The sequence below is a fragment of the Rattus rattus genome, chromosome 11 (genome assembly GCF_011064425.1).
Source record: "Rattus rattus isolate New Zealand chromosome 11, Rrattus_CSIRO_v1, whole genome shotgun sequence".
In the NCBI taxonomy this organism is placed as follows: domain Eukaryota; kingdom Metazoa; phylum Chordata; class Mammalia; order Rodentia; family Muridae; genus Rattus; species Rattus rattus.
In genome coordinates, this window is record NC_046164.1 from 17,475,894 (window position 1) to 17,501,275 (window position 25,382).

General features: G+C 48.4%; 1 protein-coding gene across 3 annotated transcripts; it reads right to left on the minus strand.

Annotated features, from left to right (window-relative positions):
• Positions 1–9,391: 9,391 nt before the first annotated feature.
• On the minus strand, positions 9,392–22,632 carry Gfi1 (growth factor independent 1 transcriptional repressor). 3 transcript variants are annotated; one of them, XM_032916912.1, is made up of 7 exons: positions 22,598–22,632; positions 20,418–20,580; positions 19,920–20,105; positions 18,097–18,584; positions 17,841–17,978; positions 16,814–16,979; positions 14,477–14,706 (listed from the first exon to the last, which is right to left on the minus strand). In XM_032916912.1, the coding sequence occupies exons 2-7, from the start codon at positions 20,530–20,532 to the stop codon at positions 14,528–14,530; spliced, it is 1,272 nt and encodes a 423-aa protein (XP_032772803.1). In that variant the 5' UTR covers positions 20,533–20,580; positions 22,598–22,632; the 3' UTR covers positions 14,477–14,527. The 3 variants fall into 3 exon arrangements, with proteins under 3 accessions (XP_032772804.1, XP_032772803.1, XP_032772802.1); XM_032916911.1 differs by lacking the exon at positions 22,598–22,632 and adding an exon at positions 20,725–20,777; XM_032916913.1 differs by lacking the exons at positions 14,477–14,706; positions 22,598–22,632 and adding an exon at positions 9,392–9,443 and having other exon boundaries at positions 20,418–20,665.
• Positions 22,633–25,382: the final 2,750 nt, after the last annotated feature.

The following is a 25,382-nucleotide window of genomic DNA, read 5'->3' on the forward strand; positions in this document are numbered from 1 at the left end:
GACCAAAACAAGACAGCCATGATTTACCTGCTTGACTCTGCAGTAAACTACTGTCCCTCCCAGTGCAGTCTGGCCCATTCCTGCCAAACTCACATCACACACAGGCGTTCTGATATGAGGGAACTACAGCCAAACTCTTAGTTTTAACCTTTCTGAAACCCTAAGCCCAGGCTAGACCATGAAGTATGGCTGCTCTTGGCCTCTTGTTCACTCGTTCTGTCTGCAGTGTAGGCTCAGTTTAGACTGAAAATATCAGCGGTGCTAGGGAGACATCTCAAAAGTACTTGTTGTACAAGCATGACAGCATGAGCTCAGGACACCAGCATCCATGTGAAAGATGCCATGTGGCAGGCATGTTAACACCGCCAGTGTAGGGGCAGAGACAGGATCCTGGGAGATCATAGCCAGTCTAGCTGGTGATGGATCTTGTCTCAGAGAGTTCAGGTGACAATGACAGAAGACATCCAAACAGACCTCTGAGGTCTACATGCACAGGCACCTACACACACACACACACACACACACACACACACACACACACACACATCTGTACACATATGTAGCATATGTGTAGACACCACACACACTAATAAGTAGGTAAATGTATGCATGTATTTCTAACATAGCCACACCCAGAATTCCAATTGCTCTGAACTTTAAATTTTTAAGATAAATTTTGGAGGTGCTGGGAACCTCCAAAATTTATCTTAAAGATATTTATCTTAAAGAATTTGGACCTCCAAAATAAGGTCCAGGTTCTTATACATGCTACACATATATGATACTACGGAGGTACATGCCAGCCCCAGTAATATCTATTCATAAAGTATTTACTTTCTGACCCGAACTGATAAAAACCCTGGAGAAGCGGTAAAAAATACAATAGACATGATCTTGAGTTATATATTAATTATAAAAGAGTAAATAAAAGAGATCATCAGGAAAATAAAAGTGTAGAGAGAATCTTTATGTAACGTATGGGAGCATCACCTGTCAATAAAGAAGCCTTTGGCCAATGAGCTGAGGCAGGAAGTAGGAGGTGGGAGTTAGGAGAGAGAGAGAGAGAGAGAGAGAGAGAGAGAGAGAGAGAGAGAGAGAGAGAGGAATTCTGGGAAATAGTCAGACACTAGATTTGCCTAGAAATTCTGAGGAGGCAGATAAATAAACCTGAGAAGAAGGTAACCAGCCATGTGCCACACTTAATAGAACTGGATTATTGACATATGAGCTATTTAGGGAACAGAGCCAAGGTTATTGGACTAAGTAGTCATTAATAAATAGTTAGTCTTAGAGTCATTATTTTTGGGAACAAAGTGGTCAGGAGGAAAAGCCCAGAGTTACATAAAGATAGCTTATAAACGCAGTCACTCTGACACAGCCAGCTTTTCATGATCTCCCCTGGTTTGCCTTGGGGTCAGGATGTATACAACACTCACCCCTCTCTAAAACACATCTTAGAAAGCACCCCCAAAGGAGCATCACTTTTCACAACATGAAAAGGAGGAAAGAAAATAAAAGACATGTCACAGCCATATTTTTATCCACTCACACTTGCCAGAAAGTTAGGAGACTCTATGACCCTGGGTCAAGGTGTCAGCGTAATTCTTGGGAACTTCAGGAAGGACAAAACCAGGTCAGAGCTACAGTGCAACCTCAAAAGAATCTCGTGAGGTGAGACAGTCTCTGTTCGATGTTCTTTCCGCTTAGGCTGGGAAAAGCCAGTCTCTGTACTGGGTGTTTCCAGAACCCAGCCAGGGTTTTGATAGAATCACAGAACTAGATGGTCAGAGCTGGAAAGTCCCCTTGAGAGCAAGTGGTCTATCTTCCTCAGTTTACAAAAAAAGGAAACTTACCCAGAAAGGATGAACCTGCTAAAAGCCACTTAGGGCTCTGGTAGAGAATACATGCTCACCAGTTCAATGTTCTCTGTCTTAGCACAAGAGGAGGATACACTGTTTCCTCCTCTACAGTGGAGTCAGAATGTCACGTTGCAGCACAATCAAGAGAAGGATACATTGTTTCCTCCTCTACAGTGGAGTCAGAATGTCACGTTGCAGCACAATCAAGAGAAGGATACATTGTTTCCTCCTTTACAGTGGAGTCAGAATGTCACATGGCAGCCCAATCAAGCATAACCGACCCAAGGATCACCCAGTCTTGGCAGAGGTTCCATGTCATCTCTACATGCTGCCTATCTCCATTCGTCGGTAAGCTAAATGCAGGGAATCCAGAGAAAGACTCCCAGAATTCCCTAGGAGCACCACAAGAAGGAAGAGGTCAAGATTTCTCAATGACAGGCAAAGGCAGCTGTGTGCACACAACCCAAATCCACCATGATGTTTGAGAAATAAACTTTATTGTGTAAGCTCTGAGATTTCGAGGCGTGCACTACAGCAACTAGCGAGCTGTTTGCTCTGACAAGCACCCTAGCAGTTTGACGACCATGATGATTAACTTCATGCCAACTTGACTACATCACAGGGCTCCCAGAGAGTTGGTCAAACATTATACTGGGTGTGTCTGTGAGGGCCTCTCTGAATGAGGTTAACACTCAAGTTACTGTGAAAGCGAAGGTCTAATGTCCTCTGTAATGCCTTGCTCAATCAACTAAGGATTAAAATAGAATCATCTGGGGTTGGGGGGTCTCAGTCCCACCAATATACTATATCTAAGATGTCAGTGGTGAGCCCTCACACTGGAATGACATTGCTGGCTACCCCAGGCCTCCAGCACCCTCACTGCAGGTGTTGGTCCACCCTCCATAACCATACAAGTCAATTCAATATAATGTTATTTACAAAGGTAACTACTAGGCAATCCTTCCTGCTTTCAATTCAATGGGTTTGCACTCCTTTCTTTTAAAAAAAAAAAAGATTTATTTATTTAGTTAGTTAGTTATTATATGTAAGTACACTGTAGGGGGTTTCACTCCTTTCCTTTTAAAAAAACACATTTATTTATTCATTTATTTATTTATTTATTTATTTATTTATTTATTATGAGTACACTGTAGCTGTCTTCAGGCACACCAGAAGAGGGCATCAGATCCCATTACAGATGGTTGTGAACCACCATGTGGTTGTTGGGATTTGAACTAAGGACCTCTGGAAGAGCAGTCAGTGCTCTTAACCACTGAGCCATCTCCCCAGCCCACTCCTTTTCTTTTTGGTACTAGGAACTGAACCTGGCCAGAGGCCTCTGATGCTAGACAAGAACTCTGCCTTAAGCTGCCTCCTCAGACACTTTTACTTAGTAATTTGAAACCAGGACTTGTGGTTGGGGATTTAGCTCAGTGGTAGAGTGCTTGCCTAGCAATCGCTCCAAAAAAAAAAAAAAGAAAAGAAACCAGGACTTGCATACGTTTGTGTTGGCCTTGAACTAGTAGCCAGGATCACAGGCATATACTTCCACATCCAGCACAACTCCATGCTTCTTAACTCAACTGTTCTATTTCTCCAAACTAATGGAAATTTTTCTTAGAAAATTTCAGACTTACATCCTAGACCCGAAACTTCCCAATCTTGGACCACCAATGACTAACAGAAAAGAGCCCTCCACGAAAACACAGGGAATCACTAGGGGTGCACAGAAAGTGTTGGTGTGTTTCCTGGACCAGTTACGTGTTTGGCCCTAGTTTTGGGGCTCCTACACATCTCCCAGTCCACTGCTGACTTACCTTTTCATATGCCCAATATGAAAAAAGGTACTGACCTGTGTGTCAGCCAAAACCTGCCCTGAAAATGAACTGAGACTTGAAAAGCACTGGTCAGCCGCTTCCTCTGGCTGAAACATCCCCCAACAGACAAATGCCGAAGACTAATGAGAAAGTTCTGTGAACTTACAACAAAGTAACAAGACCCACGAGCCTCCCCACAGAGGTCCTATAGGTAGTAAAGGATTTGGGGAGGAGAGGGGACTCTTTTGTGGAGCCGCCTGCCAACTGTGCAGGAAATTCCAGGGATACAGCTTTAAAGGGTAGTCCACCCATGCTGGGTTGGGCTTTTCAGTGATGCAGCTGCCCGAGTCACCCACGCTCCGTCAGTACATGCAATGCACTCTGGTTCACCAGGCTAGGATTAGTAGACTTCTTCTCTGTGGTCAGTCACTGGTGCTGCGTCTGGGTGGACAGAGGCTTGTTAGGGATCCCCAGGAGAAGTCACACAGCAGCAGGCTGCATGGTGAACCATCGGATGCTGAGTACATGTTCAGTGCTGTCTGGCTTTGCTAACACCTTCCTTGTGAAAATTCAACAAGGGATGTGCAATGCACACATGGAACAAAGTCATTTCACAGAAATGTATAAGCATCTACGGACGACAGCCACTCATTCCTCTTTGAACCATGGGGAGAGGCAGATGAACGGACAGAGTAGAGGGATAACGTAAATCTGTTTTTCTGGAGTGAAAGGGCTTTCCTAGCTACATCTGAAGCATGCTTTGATAGTTGTCGTGTTTAGACTTTTTTTAAATGGTAGTTTAGATAGAAAAAAAAGAGGAAGGTTTTCAAATAAAAGAGTTTTGAACATTATCTGGCATAACCAAACACCAGGCGAGAGCAAGTCACAGTAGGCAGTACAAAAACACTGTGCTGTGGCGGTTCTCCCTCAGCGAGGTCGAGATTATTATCATCCCATGAATAGTGGTCTCAGTGCCGGGAAAGAGGAAGTCGGGTTTCTGTGAAATCTCAGGGAAGGTAAAGTCAAGAGGTGAAATATACAGGGGTCTACTAAATGTTAAAGAAAGAATGGCTCCCAACTGCCCCACAAGTCACGCACGGGCATTCTGCTCTGATATGGCTGATCTTTCTAACTATAGAACACTTGTCTCTGCAGACCTTAGTCTGAGACAGTTACTTCTCAGAAAGGACAACCAGGGAATGTCTGATTCGTGTGGAGGGGGGAAAAAAACCAAAAAACAGAATTGAAACTAGGCTTCTTAATTTAAAAAAAAAAAATAAGAAATTTCTCAATGAAGTTTGCAAAGCTTTAAGAAGAAAATCTGGCTTCCTGCTTTTGCTTCTTCCCTGCAGTCACAAATCAGGCTTTAAAAAGCCTTGCAAGTTTAGGATCCTTCCCCAAATATCAGAAAATGAACTGGCATACTAAGGCAATATGTTTGGGACCGGTCAGAATAATTCAGTCTCAATCTTTCCCACTTTCTCCTTCTCCCTCTCTGTCTTTCACATGCATGTAAAATTTTATTAGTAAATGCTTATTGGAAATTAGGGAACAGCTAACATTTATAGACAATGTAACAGAGTAAAAGACTAACATTTAGTGGGTCATGGTAGCCCATCCCTAAATCCCAGCACTTGGGTGGTCATAATGAAGTACGAATAATTTTAACATTTTTTTAAACTGTAAATATTTGTCACATAAACAAATTAAAGGAAAGGGCCATAAAACTTTTCAAGAAATTTGAAAAGCACAGGGTAAGATTAAATACTTATTAACTACTAGAAGAACTCAAGTATCTGGGTAATTACGCACCTGAACTTTCAGTACTTGGGAGACAAAGGCAAATGAACTACACGGAGAGATCTTATCTCTGAAGACTATAACCAGATGAGGAAAACATCCACATCAGGGCCCAGGTGTAGCTCAGCACTGGGGTGCTGTAGATCAAAGGCCCCAGATTCCAGTCCCATCACTTACAAAGAAGGGAGGGAAATAGAAATCTTACCCTAATCCGAGTAGAAGAATTCTTTTTCCGAGGCAGGCTTTCACCGGGTCACTCTGGCTAAACTAGAACTGTCCGAGATCCACCGGCATCTGCCTCCCTGGTGCTGAGAATACGGGTGCTTCCATGACTGACAAATACAGTTCTGCGAACATTTGTTTCTGTTCTGTTTTGGTGTTTGTTGCTGTGATGAACACAATGGCCCCAAGCGATTTGGGAAGGGAAGAGTTTATTTCATCTCACCGATTACAACCCATCTCTGAGGGAAATAAGGCAGGAGCTCAGGCAGGAACGGAAGCAGAGACCATGAGGGGCACTGCTCATTGGCTGGATCCCTGGCTCCTACCTTTCCCATACAACCCAGGCCTACCTACCCAAGGACAGTAGTGTCCCAGTGGGCTGAGAACGTCTACATCACTAGCAAATAAGAAAATGCCCCAGAAGTGGCCACAGGCTAGTCTAATGGAGGCGTTCCTCAGCTGAGAACCCTCTTCCAGTTGTAACAAGCTGAAAATCAAGATCAGCCACCACAATGTATTTATTTTGTGTGTGTGTGTGTGTGTGTGTGTGTGTGTGTGTGTTATGTATGTGTATGTGCACACATGTGTACCTGAGTATGAAAGCCAAAGACAATGGCATGTGTCTTCCTATATTACTCTCTATATTCATCGTTATTATTAATTATTATTTATGATGATGATGATGATGATTTTCTAACAGTGAGCCTGGAGCTCACTGATCTGGAAAGACCAGCAGGCCAGCAAGCCCCAGGCATTTTCCTGTTTCCAACTCCCCAGTATCCTCATTAGAGGTTCTTGCCTGGCTTTTCCCATGGATTCTGGGGATCCAAATTCAAATCCTTATGCTTGCAAAGCTAGCACTTTACCAACTGAGCCATCTCTCCACCCCTCAGCTTGATTCTTTTTTTTTTTTTTTTTTTTTTTTTTTCTTTTTTTTCGGAGCTGGGGACCGAACTCAGGGGCCCTTGCCCTAGGCAAGCGCCTACCACTGAGCTAAATCCCCAACCCCTCAGCTTGATTCTTTAAAAGCTATTTGCCTCCACCCTACCAAAACCATCACACTAAATTTAAAAAATTAAAAGCATTCACTACTCCCATTCAACACAGTACTGACCATTGCTACCACAAAGACTGGAAGAATAACTTAAAAGGAGGGGGAGAAAAAGCTATAATCATTTTCATATCTTACTATTATTATCTTATATAGGCTGCTTAGAATTATATATATAGCAAATGTAACAGAGTTGTAAGATCAGCACACCGTCATATGTGTTTATAAGTACATATATATTCATATAGGGAGAATATGACAAAGAAACTTTTTTTTTTTTTTGGTTCTTTTTTTGGAGCTGGGGACCGAACCCAGGGCCTTGTTCTTCCTAGGCAAGCGCTCTACCACTGCCCAACCTGACAAAGAAACTTTTTAAAAACCAAATAAATAATTACTATGTTATATTTAGTATCAAAATGATTCCTACTCTCCTCAAAGTAAACAATGTATCTGTTGATAAACTCTTTCCCAAGGGGAGCCCTAAGCAACAATTACTCTTCCCGCTGTGGTCCCAACAACAAACCAACAGACTGAGGCAAGATTCCACCAGGGACCAAGTGAATTTACCGAGCACAGCAAGAGGGGGTTTCCTGCAGGGTGCTCCTCCCCCAAACCTGCACAAGTAGGAATGATGCTTTTCCCTAGCAGAATAGACTGAACTCAACTCCCCTAGTCTTCCTTACCCATATACTCTAGCTCCTCCTATTCCCAGGGGCCACAAACAATTGAGGCAGAGTTGCAAACCACAGATAACAGGATACTCAGTTATGACCCTACCCACATTTCCATAAGGGGAGTCAGCAAGCTCAGGTGGGATAATCCTTTTACCAAGGGGCATAACCGAAACCCCAAAGATGGCTCAGAGTCATGACAGTAACACACACCAAAATTCCAAGAAAGTTTTCATGTGCAAGAACAAGGGTCAGGAGTAGCCACGATATTTTGAAGAGAATGAATCAGGTCAGAGGGAAGCCTCCTCTGCTAGTCATTAGGAGCTAACTTTTACTTTAATTATTTATGGGACTGTGGCTCAAGCAGAGATAGACAGTAGGACTAGTGGCAAACCCAGAGAAAGGCCCACGGAGAACAGAAACTTGGGCTGGGCGCATAGATATATGTGATCCTGGAAGTACAAAAGGAAAAGTTAAAAAAAAAAAAAAAAAAAAAAAAAAGGAAGGAAGGAAATAGAAGCTACCACAATCAGAAGGGAAGGGAACTGAACCTGAACCCAGGTCCCCCCTGCAAGACAAGCAGGTACTTTTAAGCACTGAGCCATCTCTCTAGCCCCAGAGATTCTTAAGTTAAAGAAAGAATCAACAAAAACAACCATAGAGGAATTGTCCTGATTCACTTTCTACTGCTATTAAAAAAAAAAAAAAAAAAAAAACTCAACCAAAAGCAACTTGGGAAGGAAAGGGTTAGTTTAGCTTACAAGTCAGCATCATAGCCCACCCTAAAGGAAGCTAAGACTCCCCTCAAGCAATCAGGAACTCAAGGCAAAGACCAAGAAGAAAATCTGCTTCCCAGATTTCTACCCATGATTTGTGCAGCCTGCAGTCCAGAACTACCTGCCCAGGGTGGCACCACCATCTATCATCAGTCAAGAAAAGACTTTCCTGCAGGCCAATCTGGTCCAAGCATTTTTGTCAGTTGAGGTTCCCTCTTCCCAGATGACCCAAGCATGTGTCAAGTTGGCAAAAAACTAACCAGCCCGGGGACATACCAGTACATCTGACTATACCAACACAAAAACCAAACTGACCTTCTCATCAAAGTGATAAGGCAATCACTTTAATCCCAGCACTCCAGAGGCAGAGACAGGGAGATCTGAAACAAGGCCAGCCTGGTCTACAGATGGAGTTTCAGGTTAACCAGGGCTACACAGAGAAACTCTTTCTCTTGAAAATGACCAAAAATGAACAAGAAAAGAGGAAGGTCACGGGAATACACGCCCGCCATGTTGTCTGACAGAGTCCTTTCATCTTGTAGCCTGTGTTCTAACGAGTGAGTGTTCAGTACACACAGAAAGAAGCTGATAAAGAAGCTGGCAGCCTGGTTTAAAAAAAAAAAATATCCAAAGTTCGTGAACAAACATTTCACGGTGAGGGAGACCAGCCAAGCCAATAAAGTTGTGAAGAGATAACCATGAAATACAGATTACAGCCGCGTTCACATCCACTCTCCAAACATCGTTTAAGGCTTGGAAGACACAGGCAGGAATTCTCCCATGCTGTCATCTGGGGGATAGAAACTGGTTCTATTTCAAAATAAAGTGAGTGGAGGGGCTTGCCAACCGAAGCCTGGTATCCAGAGTCTAAAGGGTGTGTGTGTGTGTGTGTGTGTGTGTGTGTGTGTGTGTATAACACAGAAATTTTAAAATTAATAAAATATATAAAGTAAATACTTTAGTAAATGGCATGTATACCTGAAGTTATTATTTCTTCTCTGTAATTTCCAGGTGGTTTAAATGTTTTGCTTAGAGTGAAAAGCACTATAATTTAAAAACTTCACTTTTTCCTAATAAGTCTTCAAAAATTATAAAATTTATAATTAAGTACTAAGGCATTAAAAAACAAAAACAAACAACAACAACAAAAAACCTTAACCACAAAAATTGTCCAAGCAGGGATTGTTAGAACTCACCTGTAAATCTAACCCTCTGGAGGCAGGAAGACGACCAACTTGGAGCCTAACCTGTCTCAAAATAAACAAAAAACAAGGTCCAAATTCTCATTATGAAATATATTTCAGGTTTTTTTTCTTTCTTTTTTTCAGAGCTGAGGACCGAACCCAGGGCCTTGCGCTTTCTAGGCAAGCGCTCTACCACTGAGCTAAATCCCCAACCCCATATTTCAGTTTTAAATATATGCCTATATGGTAAATAAATGAATGAAGCATTTAGATATAAATCATAGGTACCCTGACCATAAAGTATAAAAAAATAAGTATAAGTGTTTATTAAAACAAATTAAAAACTAAGCCATGGATTAAAGTTAGAAAGGCACTGAGTGAAATGTCTCTGAAGTTTTTATGTTTTAGATCTGGCTTAATGATAAATAATGTTTAAATAAATATATAACGGGCTCCATAGAAAGTTTTGACTTGGGTAATAATTCAGAAGTGCAGATTGAACCATACAGAGCCCTAGACAAGCAAAGGAAGAGAGTGAAGCCTTTTGGCTTCCTCGCTCTTAGCTTACTCCTGTCAGATGACCAGGTTAAACAGAAAGGCTCCCAGCAGAATGACTTAGGTTAAATCATTATGCACACCCAGTTTTCAGGGGCAGTTTTCAGGGGCGGTGGCAGGCACCGGAATGACACTCTGCTGCCCCTTTAATTAAGGCGGTGCTTAGAGACCTCAGTTGTTCCATTTGTGTCTCAAATCAATCAGATGGAATTCACCTTTTACTGGGCTTGAATCCTGATAGCTCGGCACACTTGATAGGTAATTTAATCATGTCTGGTGTAGATGAACACAAACTCAAATTAGCTCTTGAAAGACTCGGCTAACAGGGTTAGCTGTGCTTTTCCACTTTTGTGCAAGAGCTGAGCTTCACCAACTGGCTAGCTGGAGGCGTTATTAAAAATTTAGTGGAAGAAACAAAGGTGCGCTGGGTGTCTCCCGTTACCCTTTCTACTGTTACTCCGGCAGACAAAAGGCATAGAGCCCACCTCGTGAATAATGCAAGGCGGAATATTCACAATCCATTTTTAATGGAGCCAAGTAATAACATTAAGAGAGATATTCTCAATCTTCAAATTTCACAGGGCGACTGGCACAGTAATTTGTTTTGATTCTAAACTGAGGGATACAGAGATAAATGTTTTTCCCCAATAAAAGGGCGAATGCCAAAATTATAATTTCTAGCCTAAGCATTAGTGAGACATACTTTCTTGTTATCCCAACTACTTGAGTTGTAAAGCGTAGGAATTGCGAGTTCAAGGCCCAGCCTTGGGGGGGCGGGGGGGGGGGGAGAGAGAGAGAGAGAGAGAGAGAGAACTCCTAATACCATAAACAAAACCTATGAAACAAATATTCTGATGCCATCCGGCAAGATGGGGAGAAGACAGAACCCACGGGTTCAATCAGCTTGCCTCCTCCTTCATTATAATTTTACTTTTGAATCAGGTTGGACCTAAGAGACGGGTGCCCACACTGACTTGTGAGCAAGGCGCCTTCTGATCTTCTTTTGATAGGGCTTTGCCTCCCCAGATACTGTGAAACGATTCCCCTAAGCCTGGGCTCTTTATCACCCACAGTTTCTGAGACGCTACCTTCAAACCTCTACCGGGGTAAACTTTGAATGGGAATCAGCTGACATGGAAAGATTTAGTCGTGGAAAACCAACAAGGACGGCCAAGGACTTAATCTGAGAGGTTCACCCCACCACCACCCAAGCCCCACTGAGAAAGCCTTGTGTGATTCCCGGCTGCAAACGGAGGCAGATGGCTTTCCATAGAATGAAGCTCCTCCGTGGGACTTGTCCTCAATTCTGTGCTCCCAAACACAGGCTGGGTACTCAGTTGACATGTGAGAAATTGATCAGTAGAAATAGTGTTGTCAGTTCCCTGGGCCACATGGTCTGAAGCTCTGGCTAGAAGCCTTCAGAGCACAGGTAGTAGAGAAGCTAGGACCTTATCCTGGTTTCAGTCTTTTGAAGGACCAACTGATGGAACCGGAACAGAGTAACCTGTGCCGACTAATTTTATGTCAACTTGCCACAAGTTGGCATTATCTCAGAGGGGAGAACATCAGTTGAGAAAATGTCTCCATAAGATCGGGGTGTAGGCAAGCCTGTGGTGCATTCTCTTAACTAGTGATTGACAGGAAGGGCCCAGCCCATCGTGGGTGGGGCCATCCCTGGGTTGTAGTCTTGGGTGCTGTAAGAAAGCAAGCTAAGCAAGCCACGGAGAGCAAGCAAGTAAGCAATGCTCTTCATGGCCTCTGTATCAGCTCCTGCCTCAGGGCTGAGTTCCTGCCCCAAAATATGGAACTTGGGGTATCCAAGTCATAATAGAACGTAACGTGATAATCACAGGATGACCCCAAGGCAAGTCCTGAGCCTCATTTCACATTTCACTCATATTTTAGGATTGCAATTTCCCTTCCATACAATAGCCAGCCAATCAATCAATTTCTCTCTTTTCCTCCCCTCCCTTTTTCTCCCCTTCTCTACAGTCTCCATGGGATCTGAGTAGTCAAAAGGGGGTGGAAGGACCACAGCTATGCTCTATGGTTAAGGAAACTAGAAAGTGAAAACACTTGCCAAGACACAGAATACCTCGGTCTCACACACACACACACACACACACACACACACACACACACACACAATATTTTAAAAGCATTCAGGTCTCTGAATCAAAGGTCTATAATTTTTCATCCAGAAGCCCACGTCCTCAAAAAACCAGGACATAGGCTTTTTTTAGGTTTTGTTTTATTTTTGTTTGTTTGTTTGTTTGTTTTGTTTTTTTGTTTTTTTTTTTTCGGAGCTGGGGACCGAACCCAGGGCCTTGCGCTTCCGAGGCAAGCGCTCTACCACTGAGCTAAATCCCCAACCCCTTTGTTTGTTTTTGTTAAGGTGAAATTCTCAAAGGTAAAAATTGGTGTCTCTGTGGGTCCATCCAGGACTCTACAAGGCTATAGGGGTTGAGTATTTCATACCTAAGTTTTCATTTAAGACATATTAGCCAGGTATAGTGGCACACACCTTTAATCCCAGCGCTTAGGAGGCAGACAAATCTCTAGGAGTTCACTATATAGATATAGTGAGGCCCCGGTTTTAAAAGGAAAGGGAGAAATTATATATATATATAACGTATATATATAATATATATAATATATATAGAGAGAGAGACAAAGAGACAGAGAGATACAGAGAGAGAGGTTGAGAGACAGAGACAGAGACAGAGAGATACAGAGAGAGAGATACAGAGAGAGAGATACAGAGAGAGACAGAGAGAGATACAGAGAGAGAGAGATACAGAGAGAGACAGAGACAGAGACAGAGACAGAGAGATACAGAGAGAGAGACAGAGAGATACTGGGAAAGAGAGACAGAGAGAGAGTGAGAGACAGAGAGACAGAGACAGAGAGACAGAGAGATACAGAGAGAGAGACAGAGACAGAGAGATACAGAGAGAGAAACAGAGATAGAGAGACACAGAGAGAGAGACAGAGAGACAGAGACAGAGAGATACAGAGAGAGAGACAGAGAGACTGAGAGAGAGAGAAAGAGAGAGAGAGAGAGAGATTGGTTTAGGGGCTGGAGAGCTGGTTCAGCAACTTAGAGTTGCCTCCTGCTCTTTCAGAGGTCCTGCGTTGGTTATTAGCACACATATCTAGTGGCTTGCAACCACTCAAAACTACTCCAGCCTTAGGAGATCCAATGCCCCCTCTAGGCTCTGTGGTTATGTGCATTCATGCACACACACACACACACACACACACACACACACACACACACACACACAGAGTGTATGTCCGAGACTGCTTAGATATGAAAAAGAAACACACACACACACACACATAGGGATACATGGAAACATAATTAAAACTAACAAAACATAAATCTTTTTAAAAGTTCTCAGGAATAAGAAAGGGGGGAGGTGGAATATGGAAACTGGAGCAATTGTGATTTACATTTTGGTTTTCCTCTGCAGTCCTCTGGTCCCGGTGCATCCCACAGGGGAAAAAAAAATAAGCAAAAACACCAATGCCCTTTCCCCCCAAAATTCCTGGCCTAATGAAAGACGAGTTGTAATAATCTTAATACTTTATTAAGTTAAAACAACATTCTAATAAATATGATTATGCTAGTTCACAATGCACTCAGGAGATTTAGAAACATTTACACCCGCACAGGAAATGCGTTCTTCCTAGATGATAAGGGGCGGCAGTTGAGGCCACAGCCTTTGCTCCACACCTGCCAGCTCAGGCATCTTATAAAATTCCACCTAACAATAAAAACTGGATTTGCTCATGAATTTTTGAAGTAACTCTCCATTTCTGTTTCGTTTACGCTTGAAAAACTCCAGAAGTGTCAAAAAGAAGTCCGAACTCCCTTGGAGGCGGAGAACACGGGTTCTAGCTATGTTGGGGTCCGACTGATAGCTTTTGGGGGTTAGGAGCGTCGATTTTAACCTCTGGCTCTCCCATACCTAATGCGGTTCTTTACTCTGATAACCAGTGGCCAACAACCACGCGCTGAGTAAAAGAGGAGCCCGTTCCTCTGAGAGGAGCTGCTCCTCTGCCGTTTCACCCACTCTGATTGGCTCCACGGGACCTCTGACTCCCTCTCATCGCCAAGTCCGCCTTTTCCTGCTCCTTCTCCTGGCAGGCCTGATGGTGCATCTGATGATTTCAAAGGGATACGTTTCCTTCCCTAAACCGGTGTCTGGTGGAGGACAAAGAGGTCAGCAGTCTCCCCAGAAAAGGTCCAAAGTTCAAGCGGTGATGCCTCCCCTTTTAGCAGCTGCCCAGAGTTCTTTCCCGCCTGTGAGAAGGGCAGAAAAGGGAAGAACTGGGAGGTGCAAGATCTCATTTGGTTCCCGGCTTCAGCTGTAAGGAAGCCCAAAGCACAAACGATTTCTGTGGATCCCACACTGGGCTGACCTTAGAAACTGGGAGTTCATATCCTCCAGGAGCTCCGGGAAGGAAGGCGAAGGGGAATAACCAAGATGAGCTTTGCACACTGGACTCAGGGCCTGAGAAGGGGCTGGAGGGAGGCATCCCTCACAGTAGTGTTAGACAGTTGGTGTTGCAGACTGCCAGGGTACTCATTTGAGTCCATGCTGAGTCTCTCGGTGCCTCCTGAGATCCACCTTCCTCTGGAAGCCCTTCCCACACAGGTCACAGCCAAAGGGCTTGAACCCTGTGTGCTTTCTGCTATGAGTGATGAGGTTGGAGCTCTGACTGAAGGCTTTGCCACACACCTGGCATTTGTGGGGCTTCTCACCTGCAAGGATGGGAGACCAAGGGCAGGAAGTATGAGCCTACGATAAAGCTGGAGAGGGACCCGTTGGGACCCACGCGCTCTTGCTAGCAGCTGGCTAAGACTTTCATGACGTTGCAAAGTGATGGTTTGCAACATGAACCAACTCCTGGCCTGCAACTTAGTACCAGTAAGCCACGGGTGTACCAGGTGGAAGGGAGACTTTTTGAGTGGAGGCTCCCAGACAGAGGTCTCAAACGGTTTCCTGCTAAACGGAAACTGAGTAAAGGCCACGTGCCCTCCCCAGCTGAATCCACCCCAGGACCAGCCTGCCAACTTTTAGAAGCACAGGGCCCCCAGAGCAGATGTTCAGCAGGAGGTGGGAGGGGCTGTCCTACAGACCCTATGACTGCTTTCGTCAGAGGAAGTTTTCAAATCTGAGTTTCCAAGTGGGTGTTGTTTTGTGTGACCAGTGAAGCTGTCTTCCTTCTTGCTCTTGAAGAACACAGGTTTGTCCAATGTCTTAACTTTTTAAAAAATCCACATTCGAGCCACAAATAATGTCTTAAGGTTGTCTATTCTACCTTTTACTTCTTTCTTTCTTCCTTTCGAGGTTTGAATCACAGGATTCTTAATATGTCAACGCTTCACAACAGATCAATAGATAACAATAGAGGGAAACTGTTTCAAAGCAGGCGATAGGAAGAAAACCAACAGGTTTTGTCTTCCCTGGTCTTGTGCTCTGGTTAAAATTTGAGGAAATGACACATGCTCCCAAATAATCCCTTCATAGTTCTATGGTTGGTACTTGACCTCGAGGGAATCAAACTGAAAAGTGCCTGTTTGCTGGTTTCTAAAGAACGTCCATCTCTGTTTGTGCTCAAGATTTCTTGATAAAGGCTCACCCCACAAAACTTGCCCTGTCCCTCTAGAATCAAATATGTCTGAGAAATGAATTCTAGCCAAGGCTTATTAAAACGTTTAAATAATCATTTAATTAAATAAATGTTTAGTAAAGACTTAACTGGCCATCCCGTCAAGGTTCCATTTGCACTTTGATAAGTTTCGCAAGCAACTTATAAAGAGTGAATTACAAGGAAACTTCAGTCAAGGGGACACGATTAAACCCAGGCTGTTTTGCCTGAGTTTTCTGATACAAATGTCTACACTGTTCACAAATACTTACAAACATTAATTGTGGGGTCCTGAAGGCACTGTGACTTTTTTTTTTAAATACAGGATCTTGCTGTATAGTCCCAGCTGGCCTAGGACTCATTATGTAGCCAAGGCTAGCCTCCATCTCACAGGTCTCTACCGGTCTCTGCCTCCTGTGTACCACTGTATCCCACTGTGATCTGATTAAAGGATCGCTTTAGTTCACAAGCTCCTGACAGTAAGCCCACCCATCTGCTCCTGAAGTATTAAGGAAGGTGTCCCAGACTGGAACCTGGAGAACTGAAACCGACTGACAGATCACTCGCTGTCTGAGTAAGAGGATCCCAATTTACTGCATGGAGCAGCAGGAAAAAAACCAAAGGGGAATGAACCATTTGAAACTTGGATGTTCCAAAGTACTAGGTAAGGAATTGTCACCGTTGGGGAACAAAATTGTTGATGTTTTGAAAAGAACAACAAACGAATCCTCCTTAACCAACTCCCACAGCTGTGAAAGTCTACTACACAGGAAACAAGTCCAGACTACATGAATTCGAGAGCTCAGACCAACAAACCTGAGCTTGAACTCTGTAATCCTGGACACATTATTTCATCCTTCCGAGCCTTGACTTCCTCCTCTCTAAACTGTGGCTGAAGAAACAGCTCCTGTCTCCTGGAGTTGTCAACACAGACAGCAGGAAGCTTGGGAACACTTGCCTTTCTTTCTCCACTCAAAGTAAGCCTTATGAAAAATGAAGCCTGGGTGACCTATATGAATCCTGACATCTCTAGAAAACGTTTACATTGACCCCCTGGGAGGACTTGATGCAGCAAAGCTGTTACCATAGAGGAAGATACTCCTTCAGACCCAAGAGCAAACCAGTGTTCCTCTCCCTCTCGGGGAGAACTCATTGGAGACAGAACATTGGAGGGGAGTCATCTCCAGGTATCTCCTGCAAGCCCAGCCTTAGCTCACCTGTGTGGATGAAAGTGTGTTTCTTCATGTCTGACTTCTGGTGGAACCTCTTGCCACAGTACTGACAGGGGTAGGGCCGGGTATCCGAGTGAATGAGTAGATGTGTGGACAGCGTGGATGACCTCTTGAAGCTCTTGCCACAGATCTTACAGTCAAAGCTGCGTTCCTGCAGAAAGGAAGGGAGGAAGAAATGGGTGCCTCCTTCGTGTGGCTGGTGTTCGTTCGTTCTCTCTCTCTCTCTCTCTCTCTCTCTCTCTCTCTCTCTCTCTCCCTCCTCCCTCTCTCTCTTCTCCTCCTCTCTCCTCCCCCCTCTCTCCCCCAACACCTACCGACCTCCCAAAGTCAGAAACCCTCCCCTCCCTCCACCCCATCATTCAACACCTACTGATTAACATGTTTCCTATCAAAACACTTCACAGCCACAACCCTCCACACCCCAGGGCAAAAGTGTAGCTCCGCCCTGAATTTTTGACACCCTCTTCAGCAGGACATCAGCCACTTAAGATTGCCCCTCCTCCCCGTCACCGTGGGGTTGGGACCAGATGGGCTGCTGTCACAGACACTTGTGTAGTATTTTCCTTATCTCCCTCTCTTTAGTCATCATACAGGACCTGGTGTGCTGTGATTCTCAGGCGCCCAAAGCCTCGGACTTAAACAAGTTCTAAATGGATGAGTAAATGGCTAGCATTCACTACTGGACGCTGTGCGTGAACTGAGATCCTCCCTTGCCAGTCAGGAAAGATGAAGGGGACATAGACAGTCAAGCCAGTGCATTACAGCAAACTGCGACAAAACACCAGAATTCCACCGCTGGAGGCTCACAGCGGTGTGACGCTGCAATCTCAGATTGCACCACACTCTGGACCTCTATCACCCAGGATTCTCTGTACACCTAAATAGGAGCAAGCAGAAGGGGCACCGAAAGGCCGTGGAAAGTCCTGGGACAGTAGGAAAGTGGCTGGTGCCCAAGCGGAGGACGAACTGAAAGATCCCCAGTGCAGCGCCAGGACGCAAGCGCCAAGCTTACCTGCGAGTGTACGGCCTTGTGTTGCTCCAGGCTCACCGCGTGCCCGAAAGTCTTGCCGCACATCTCGCACGCAAAGGGTCTCGTGCCGCTGTGGGACCGGCGCACGTGCACCTCCAGCCCGTGCGGTGTGGAAAACACCTGAGGGCGAGTGGGGGGGCAGGGAGAAGGTCGCTGAGGGGGGTGGCGGGGTGCGCACGCTGGAGGGTCACGGGCTGGGGACACAGGGCTGATGAGGCCGGGTGCGCGGGAGCCTCACCTTGCTGCACTTGATGCATTTGTAGGAGCCGCCGCCCAGCAGCAGGCGGGTGCACAGCAGCTCGGACTCCACCTTGACTCCCACACTCTTGTCCGCGTGCAGCTCGTGGCCGCGATCTTGGTACAGCCGGCCTGCGGCTGTGCTCGGCCGCTCGTACAGCCCGGCCGCCGCAGGCGCGAAGTCGCCGTAGAGCCCCAGGCCCCCTGCGCTGGTGGCGCCGCTGGCTGCTCCGCAGCTCCCAGGCTGTCCCGCACCCGCTCCGCCCGCAGCCTGCTCCGAGCCATAGCGCGCGGCCGGGCGGCCGGACTCCGCGCCGCGCTCGCAGAAGAGGCTCAGGCCAGCGCTGCGCTCCAGCGCGCTGCACTGCCGGTAGCTCTGCACCAGGTGCCGCAGGTCAGACCCCGTGAGGCCGCTCCACGCGTAGGGCTTGAAAGGCAGCGTGTAGGGCTGGGCTTCGTCCAGAGAGCGACACAGCGACTTCTCCGACGCTGAGGAGGCACAGGAGGCCGTTGGGTCAGGTTCGAGGCTGCTGGGCGGAGCCCGCAGTGCGTGATCGCTACTGTCAGGCGCCCTAGCTGGTTAGAAAGCCAAGTACCCCCGGACACCCCGGATAAAACTCAGGTGGGCCCGCGGGACTCCCGGGCCAGTGGTAGGGCAGCAAAGTGGTACTTAAATGGTACAGGTTGAAGAGGTGGGTAAATTCATGATGGTTCTCTGGCTGGACCCCACCCACTCCCAGCCCCCAGCTCCTGCTAGTCCTGTTGGGACAGACACCTAGAGCTTAGGCCTAGGGTCCTGACTCCTGACTCCTTTTGAGTACTCCTCCACTCAATCCCTTTCTCTTTGCAATAGACTATGAAGAACGGAGAAGGTCAATACATTTTGGGCCCAGGCTATCTAGGAGTATCAGACTAAACAAACTGGGATGGCACCAAGATTTCTCAAAGCTATGAAGCTTTTCAGCGTGGTCAGCCAGGGGCAGCAGACAGGGGCGCGAAGTGTGCCCATCCCTGAGAAATTCCTGATGAAGAGTTACAGTTAAGGGCTAGCCACCACCTTCAGAAGAACACCTCTCCCTCCACACACGTGGATTTTGCTACAACTGGATAGTGAGTGGATGCAAGGAAATGTGCCACAGACTCTGGGCGGACCTGTCCCATGAAAGCCTGGTCACACGCAGCCAGGAAGAGCCCTCTGCTTGCGAGGGTGAATGAGCTAGTGTGACCGGGAAATAACCTGCTCTTGGCAGGACTTGGATTGATCTCCTTTCTACTTCTTCTGTGACCTGAGATACCCCCATCAACCCTCGCCAATAGCTCCCTGGAAATGAACCTGAGCATGCTGGTTCCCCAGACTGGGCCTTCTTAGCAGGAGAGAAAATGAAACTTGTGAAGACAGAGCCAGCGAGCTGAGATTTTCAGCAGCAACCTCACTCCCCAGTGTGGTGCCCGGCTCTGTCCCACTGCCCAGGTCTCCTGCTTGAGGTATTCGGGTCTGGGTCCTGGATTCTGGGATCTGACACTTTCTAAACAATGAGTTCTGGATATAAAAGAAATGTCAGCCAGAGAGGACCAGCTCATTTGACCTCACCTGTCAGTTCCTGGCAAACGAAATAAGGGCCAGCCTAGAGCTAAGGGTCTTGGAAGGAGGTAGAGAACACCGGGCAAGATGTCCCGCACATCTGGATGCCTCCCCCTGAACCCTGTTCCCTTAGGAGCCAGCTCCCTAGGCTGACCCTGTGCATGCCTTGTGCGGGCTTTCCTCCGTGCTGTGCCTCCCCTCTCCCCCGCACTCTGCCACAAGCCCTCGCCACGGGTCCTTACCTGGAGATACAGAGGGAGAAGGGGGCCTCCAGTAGTCCTCGAACTCGGAGCTCGGGTCACAAACGCTGCCTTCGCAGCTGTTGGGGGACGCGGAGGCTCTGTCTGGAGCCTCGGTAAGCTGAGACTCGGGGGACAAACGCTCTCGGGGCTCCATCTTCGACTCTCCTGCACTCACAGCGCCGCCGTCTGCGGAGAAGATTCAGGAGAGAAATAAACCTAAACCTGGCCGAACTGAAGTGGTTCCACCGTGGTACCCACGTCCTCCTCTGTCCACTCAGACCCGGCCCGGAGCCCTCCCCGATTCAAGAGCCCGGACAGCGAGCACCGGGGCATCTCTGGCAAGCTCAACAAATCTGAGCTCCCGGAAACAAACAACAACAAAAAAAAGCACCCGAGGGGCGTTAGCGTGGCCTCCCCTGATTCCTAGGGAGCGAGGTGGCTTGAAGCAGAGTCGGCGTCCCTGGCAGCTGCCCCTCCCGGCCTCTGCGCGCCTCGCACCTGCTCTGCCCGGCACAGGCACGGTCTCCAGGCGCAGGGAGTAGTCCGGCCCCGGAGAACGCGGCTGGTGGTAGCTGTGCGCCTTCTTGCTCTTGACCAGGAATGAGCGCGGCATGGTGGCCAGCCGCTGGTCGGATGTTTGGACCCTCGGTTACTCTGAGTTCTGAGAGGAGGGGAAAAGTGGGTGGAAATGAGGGTCAGCACCGATGGCGGTTGTGGTCCGTTCCCAGGCTGAGGGAGAGTGCGGTCCGGGGTGGAGAGAGGGAAGCCGCGGGAGGAGGGGCTTGGACCCAGGCGCCACGCTCACCAGGTGGCACTCGGACAGGTGGCGCGAGTCCGGGCCTCCGCCGCCACTGCCACGGCTCAGTGGTAAAACCTGTCCCCGGGCTCTGGCTCACGTCCCTTGGCTCTGCCCTGCCCACGCCCCAGCCCCTCCCCTTCCCTAGCAAAGCTAGATCATCACTCCAGAGAACTGTAGTCCACGGCCGGCCCGTTATCCCAAGTCAGCCCTGCAAGCTCGCCTGCTCCCTTCTGGAGCTGCGGCGCGCGCCCGGGAAGCGTGGATTAGTTTAGCCGACCAGGGGCATCAGTGGTTGGGACCCGGAAGGGGCTTGGAGCCCCGCGACACACAGAAGCGACAAAGGGGCGTACTAGACAGAACTGAGGGACTGGTTTGCCTAGGGACTGTGTGCTGCAGTGGCTGGAGCAGAAGGCGGGAAGCCTGAGGGACAGGAAAGTGAGGTGGGGTGGCACTTGTCCCAGGAGAAACGCCCACTGGAATAGTGGCGCGACACTGGCCAGGGCAGCGACCACTGTGAAACATTCCAGACCCGTGGGCCTCGCTTCGGAACCTAAGTCCCGGAAAGAAGTATTTTCCGATCTGCTCACCAAAAATCTTGTCCTAGGGAAGTTGGTGTGAACTGCGCGCTTGTTGGCAAAGCACGCGGTGCCCAAGTTTGTGGAGCGCCAACGGTTTCCCGGGCCAGCAAGATGAAACCGGAGCGCGCACCAGTGAGCAGTGGCCAGGAGGCCGGGGTCCCGGAGCCAGCACGACCGAGAGCTGGCGTCGCTCTCTCTAACCCCCAATCAGTTCACCTAATCTCGGGTCGAAACTTGAGCCCTGCGGGGAGGCGGGGCCGCGACTGCGTCCCAGCTCCTGGCCCTCTCCGGGGGCGACCCTAAGGAGGCCTAGGCTGAAACGGATCCGCCTGCCTCCACGGTCCGAGGCAATGGAGGCTGAATGTCGGCGGCGGGCTCGGGGACCACGGCGCAGGGCTGCGCACGCCCCTGGCCCTTGGGCTTCGTGCGGTTCAGACTGCGGGACCCGAGCCCCTTTGCCCGCGGGCACAAAACAGGACACAGCCTGTGGTCCCCAAGGGCTCGACCTAGGCTCCTGGGGACCTCGGGGCGAGGGAGTCACGGGCCTCGGTCGGGTTTGGCTCCCAGGACGCGGGCTCCGCCGCTTCAATTTTCCCGCACAGCCAGACGCTCCAACCAAACCACAGTTCTTAAAGCACGCACGGAGAGCAGGGGAACCCGGCGAGAGTTACGGGGGTCTCGGTGAGGCTCGGCCAGCGATGGCCAGGAATGAGACCCGTGGGAAAGCACGGCTGCCTGGTCCCGCGCTGACCCTGCGTGTCAGCACCACGCGGGACAGGGCAGACACAGAGGTGGTGTCCTCGCCCAGGCCACAAGCCTACGCCTCGGAGGGCTTTGCTGGGTTCCGGGTAGGAGGGGTAGGGGGACGGCGAGGAGGCCCGGCGCGTGGGAAGCCAACCTCGTGCTGCAGCTGGCGTCCCGGGGGCGGGGCGGCACGCTCCTGACACAGCCGCCCGCCAGGCTTCCCTGTCCTCTGAGGCTGGGAATTCGGGAGCTGGAGGCAGGGCGCTCAGGAGGCGGCCTCCAGGGCCCAGCTGCCGCCACATGCCCACCAGATGTTTCCTTCCCGCGTGGATCCCACCCTGCTCTCTGAGAGCCAAACCGTATGCCCCTCTATTCCATATCTTTCGCTCCACCGCTTGGGTGGCTTCGGAACCCAGCAGCCCGAGCTCTGCAGCAGGTGGGCAGGTGGGGACCCGCCTGCGCCCTCGGGACGTCCCCACAGTGTCGATGTCCTCCTCCTACCAGTTCTCGAGGCCACCCCCGCCTGGGCGGGAGGCCCAGCAATTCAGCAAACCTACCTGCGGGGTCAGGGCGCGGGCATCGAGCTCTGAGAGTGTGCAAACTGAATCTTGCTTTCGGGAGAGACTGATCTGTCTCTCTGACTTTTTTTTTTTTCTTCTTAATCTGCTTCCGAGCTCAGCCCCCAAAACCGCAAACTTCACTTCCTGAGCGTTAGAGGCGCTCACTAGCCTTCTCAGCCCCATCCCCATCCCCCAGTGGGACAGCGGGCCACGAGCCTCCTTTGCGCAAGGGGTCAGGAGGTGACAGGAGGGGGGTATCCTTGCGGCCAACTTCCCCGGGCACCCCTGAGCAGCTACCCCCACCCAATTTGTTTATCTGTGGGGCCGCGGGGCTATCTATGGAGTCCCCGGGATGTCTGAGAACCCAGCACTAGAAATGACTAGAAAGAAAATCGAAGTATTCTTGGCTCCTGGAGACTTCCGCAGCGAGAAGTCACAGATTCAGGACACAGATTGACGGGAGCTGGCGAGCGCTGCGAGCAGGCAGCTCGCACAGTTCCTGGACCCTCTGGCCATGGGCAACACAACCCGGTCGCCTGCTTGGGCAAGCATCGCTCCCCCACCGCAGCCGTGAATCACCGAACCCCGGTGCTGCCGGGCTGGAGCCCGGCCACTGGCCACCGCGTCCGCAGAGCGAAACCTGCGCCTCGGGCCCCCGAAATAACTTGTTGTGGAAACACTTGAGGATAAATACGCCCAACGAAGCTGAAAATACCTTGACACCCAATCCCAGAGGTTTGCTCATTTCCCTTCGGATTTAGGTAACGGTTAAATTTGGAAGAGGTGGGCGAGCGTCGAGCCCGGCGAACAAGGGCCGGGCTGGTGGCGCGTCCAGCGGGCGCCGGCGGCATCGGTGGGTGCGTCCTACCCACCCGGCCCCCGCCTCGCGCTCGCTTCCGGTGGTCGGAGCTGGGAAATTAAAGGCGACTTCAGGGCTGCGGCTCAGCTGAGCCTCACTTGGTCCAGGCTGGGGTGGGTTGGGAGGGGTGGCGCCTGAAGCCGCAGCAGACTACTGGGCCAGGGGCACGTTTGGCGTCATTGCAAAATGAAGGCTTCAGAATAATGTCCACCGTGGCCTTGCCCTCAATGGAGGCGTGGAATTAACACTATTGATGACAGGGTGGGGGCTGGCACTCAAACCTCACTCTTCTGCAAATAAAAAATATAACCACTTGAGACCATTGTGCTGGGTCTGTGAACTGTGCACCTTCCCGCAGGGGTGAAGCTGTTGTCAGCACAGTGCTCTTCCAAGCGAATTGGGCTGGATTTCGAACGTTATTTCGTGCACCAACATTATGAAACGAGATCCTGGGGGGTCAGGTGATGCCCCGCAGATTACAAAAACAACTAATACGTGCTCAAGCGTATTGCCCTGCTGGTTCTGAAGGACGAACCCCGCGATTTGCACTCTTTTGCCACGCACCTGACAGTGAACTAACTGCAATTATATTTTAGATAAATCTAAAACCGTTATAAGAAAAAGCCCTTTCTGTGGGGAAAAAAGTCAATGATATTTTTCACTGTTAAAAAAAAGTAAATTTGTACAAAGTTTTTGGCTAGCATAGCATTTCTTCAGGGTTTTTGATAAGTTACAAATTTTATCAATACAGCCTATATCACTGTTGTGTGGTAGGAGACACATCCTGTCTGCTTGCTATCCAGTCCTCAGCTGCAGGATTCTCAACACACCCCTCTTTTTAAAAAATAAATGAACGCAGAGGTATGCAATTTTAAAAGGATCACACATACTGAATCAGCTAAAGGTAAATCAGGCATATTCTATTAATAATTCATTTATTGTGTGCTTTGTCAATTCATTGGGTCAATTCATAGTCCCAAAGCAAATCTTTACCTTGCTATCTTCTACTCTTCTTGACAGGGAAAATCAAATTTTCAAAAAGAGAATTACAAGAACGATACAATTAAACTTCTTATTAAGCAAAACAGAATAAATGGTAGAACTGATTGGTTCTTTTTTCTTTTTTTCATAGAAGCTCAGAGTCAAATTTTCCCACTCAGGCTCTGTGACTAGAGAGCAGTTTAAGTGCTGCTGGAGGATCCATGAAGGCTCGCCAGCACTGAACACTAAGCCCGCCTTTGACTAATCACTTTCTATTCGCTATTGGTGGCCTCTTGGGATTTGGCTCGTAAGAACAGGCGCAAGGGTCCTCTGGAGGCTGTCAGAGGCAGATGGCTGTGGAATCCTCCGTGCTTAAACTAAATAAATACACATCAAAGCAGTTAGCAAGCGAGGATAGCACACTCTGAGGTACATGGAGGTGCTGGGGTGTGATTCCTATACTTGGGGAGCATAGGAGGGAGGCAGGGAGAACTGCACCCAGAAAGCTTAAAAGGTTGGCCTGGAGAAGAGGTTACAAAGACCTGTCTGGTTTAGTGGCTTCTAATCGCCTCTTGTTTACTTTATTGCTAAACTGAAGGTAAAGAGAGAACCAGGTGCCTTGAGAACTCTCCTCCTCCCCTACCCCCTCCCTCAGCCAGAAGGGTCCCTCTTGCTTTGGGGATGGAGATCTGATTGAGAGAAGTAAGGTTCATGAGAAACAATTGCATTCACTGGGTTTTCAAGCAACTTACTGAAATTTTTAATAAGTAACATTATTAATGCACCTGTAGATGCCCAATGCCAGATAATCCCATCTTCCGAACAGTATCTGGCCAGCCACCTGTTTATCTGAGGGGCCATCTCATAGAGCTATTGAAAAAGACAAGTGAGGAGGTCCCTTGCCAGTAATCGCCTCAGCGCTCAAGAGGCCGAGGCAGGAAG

Excerpts from the sequence above, each read along its gene's own strand:
- Gfi1 (XM_032916912.1), bottom strand. The coding sequence starts at position 20,532 with ATGCCGCGCTCATTCCTGGTCAAGAGCAAGAAGGCGCACAGCTACCAC. Across the intron at positions 20,106-20,417 it reads GCCTGTGCCGGGCAGAGCAG|ACGGCGGCGCTGTGAGTGCA; the intron begins GTGCGAGGCGCG and ends TCTTCTCCGCAG. Across the intron at positions 17,979-18,096 it reads AATGCATCAAGTGCAGCAAG|GTGTTTTCCACACCGCACGG; the intron begins GTGAGGCTCCCG and ends ACTCGCCCTCAG.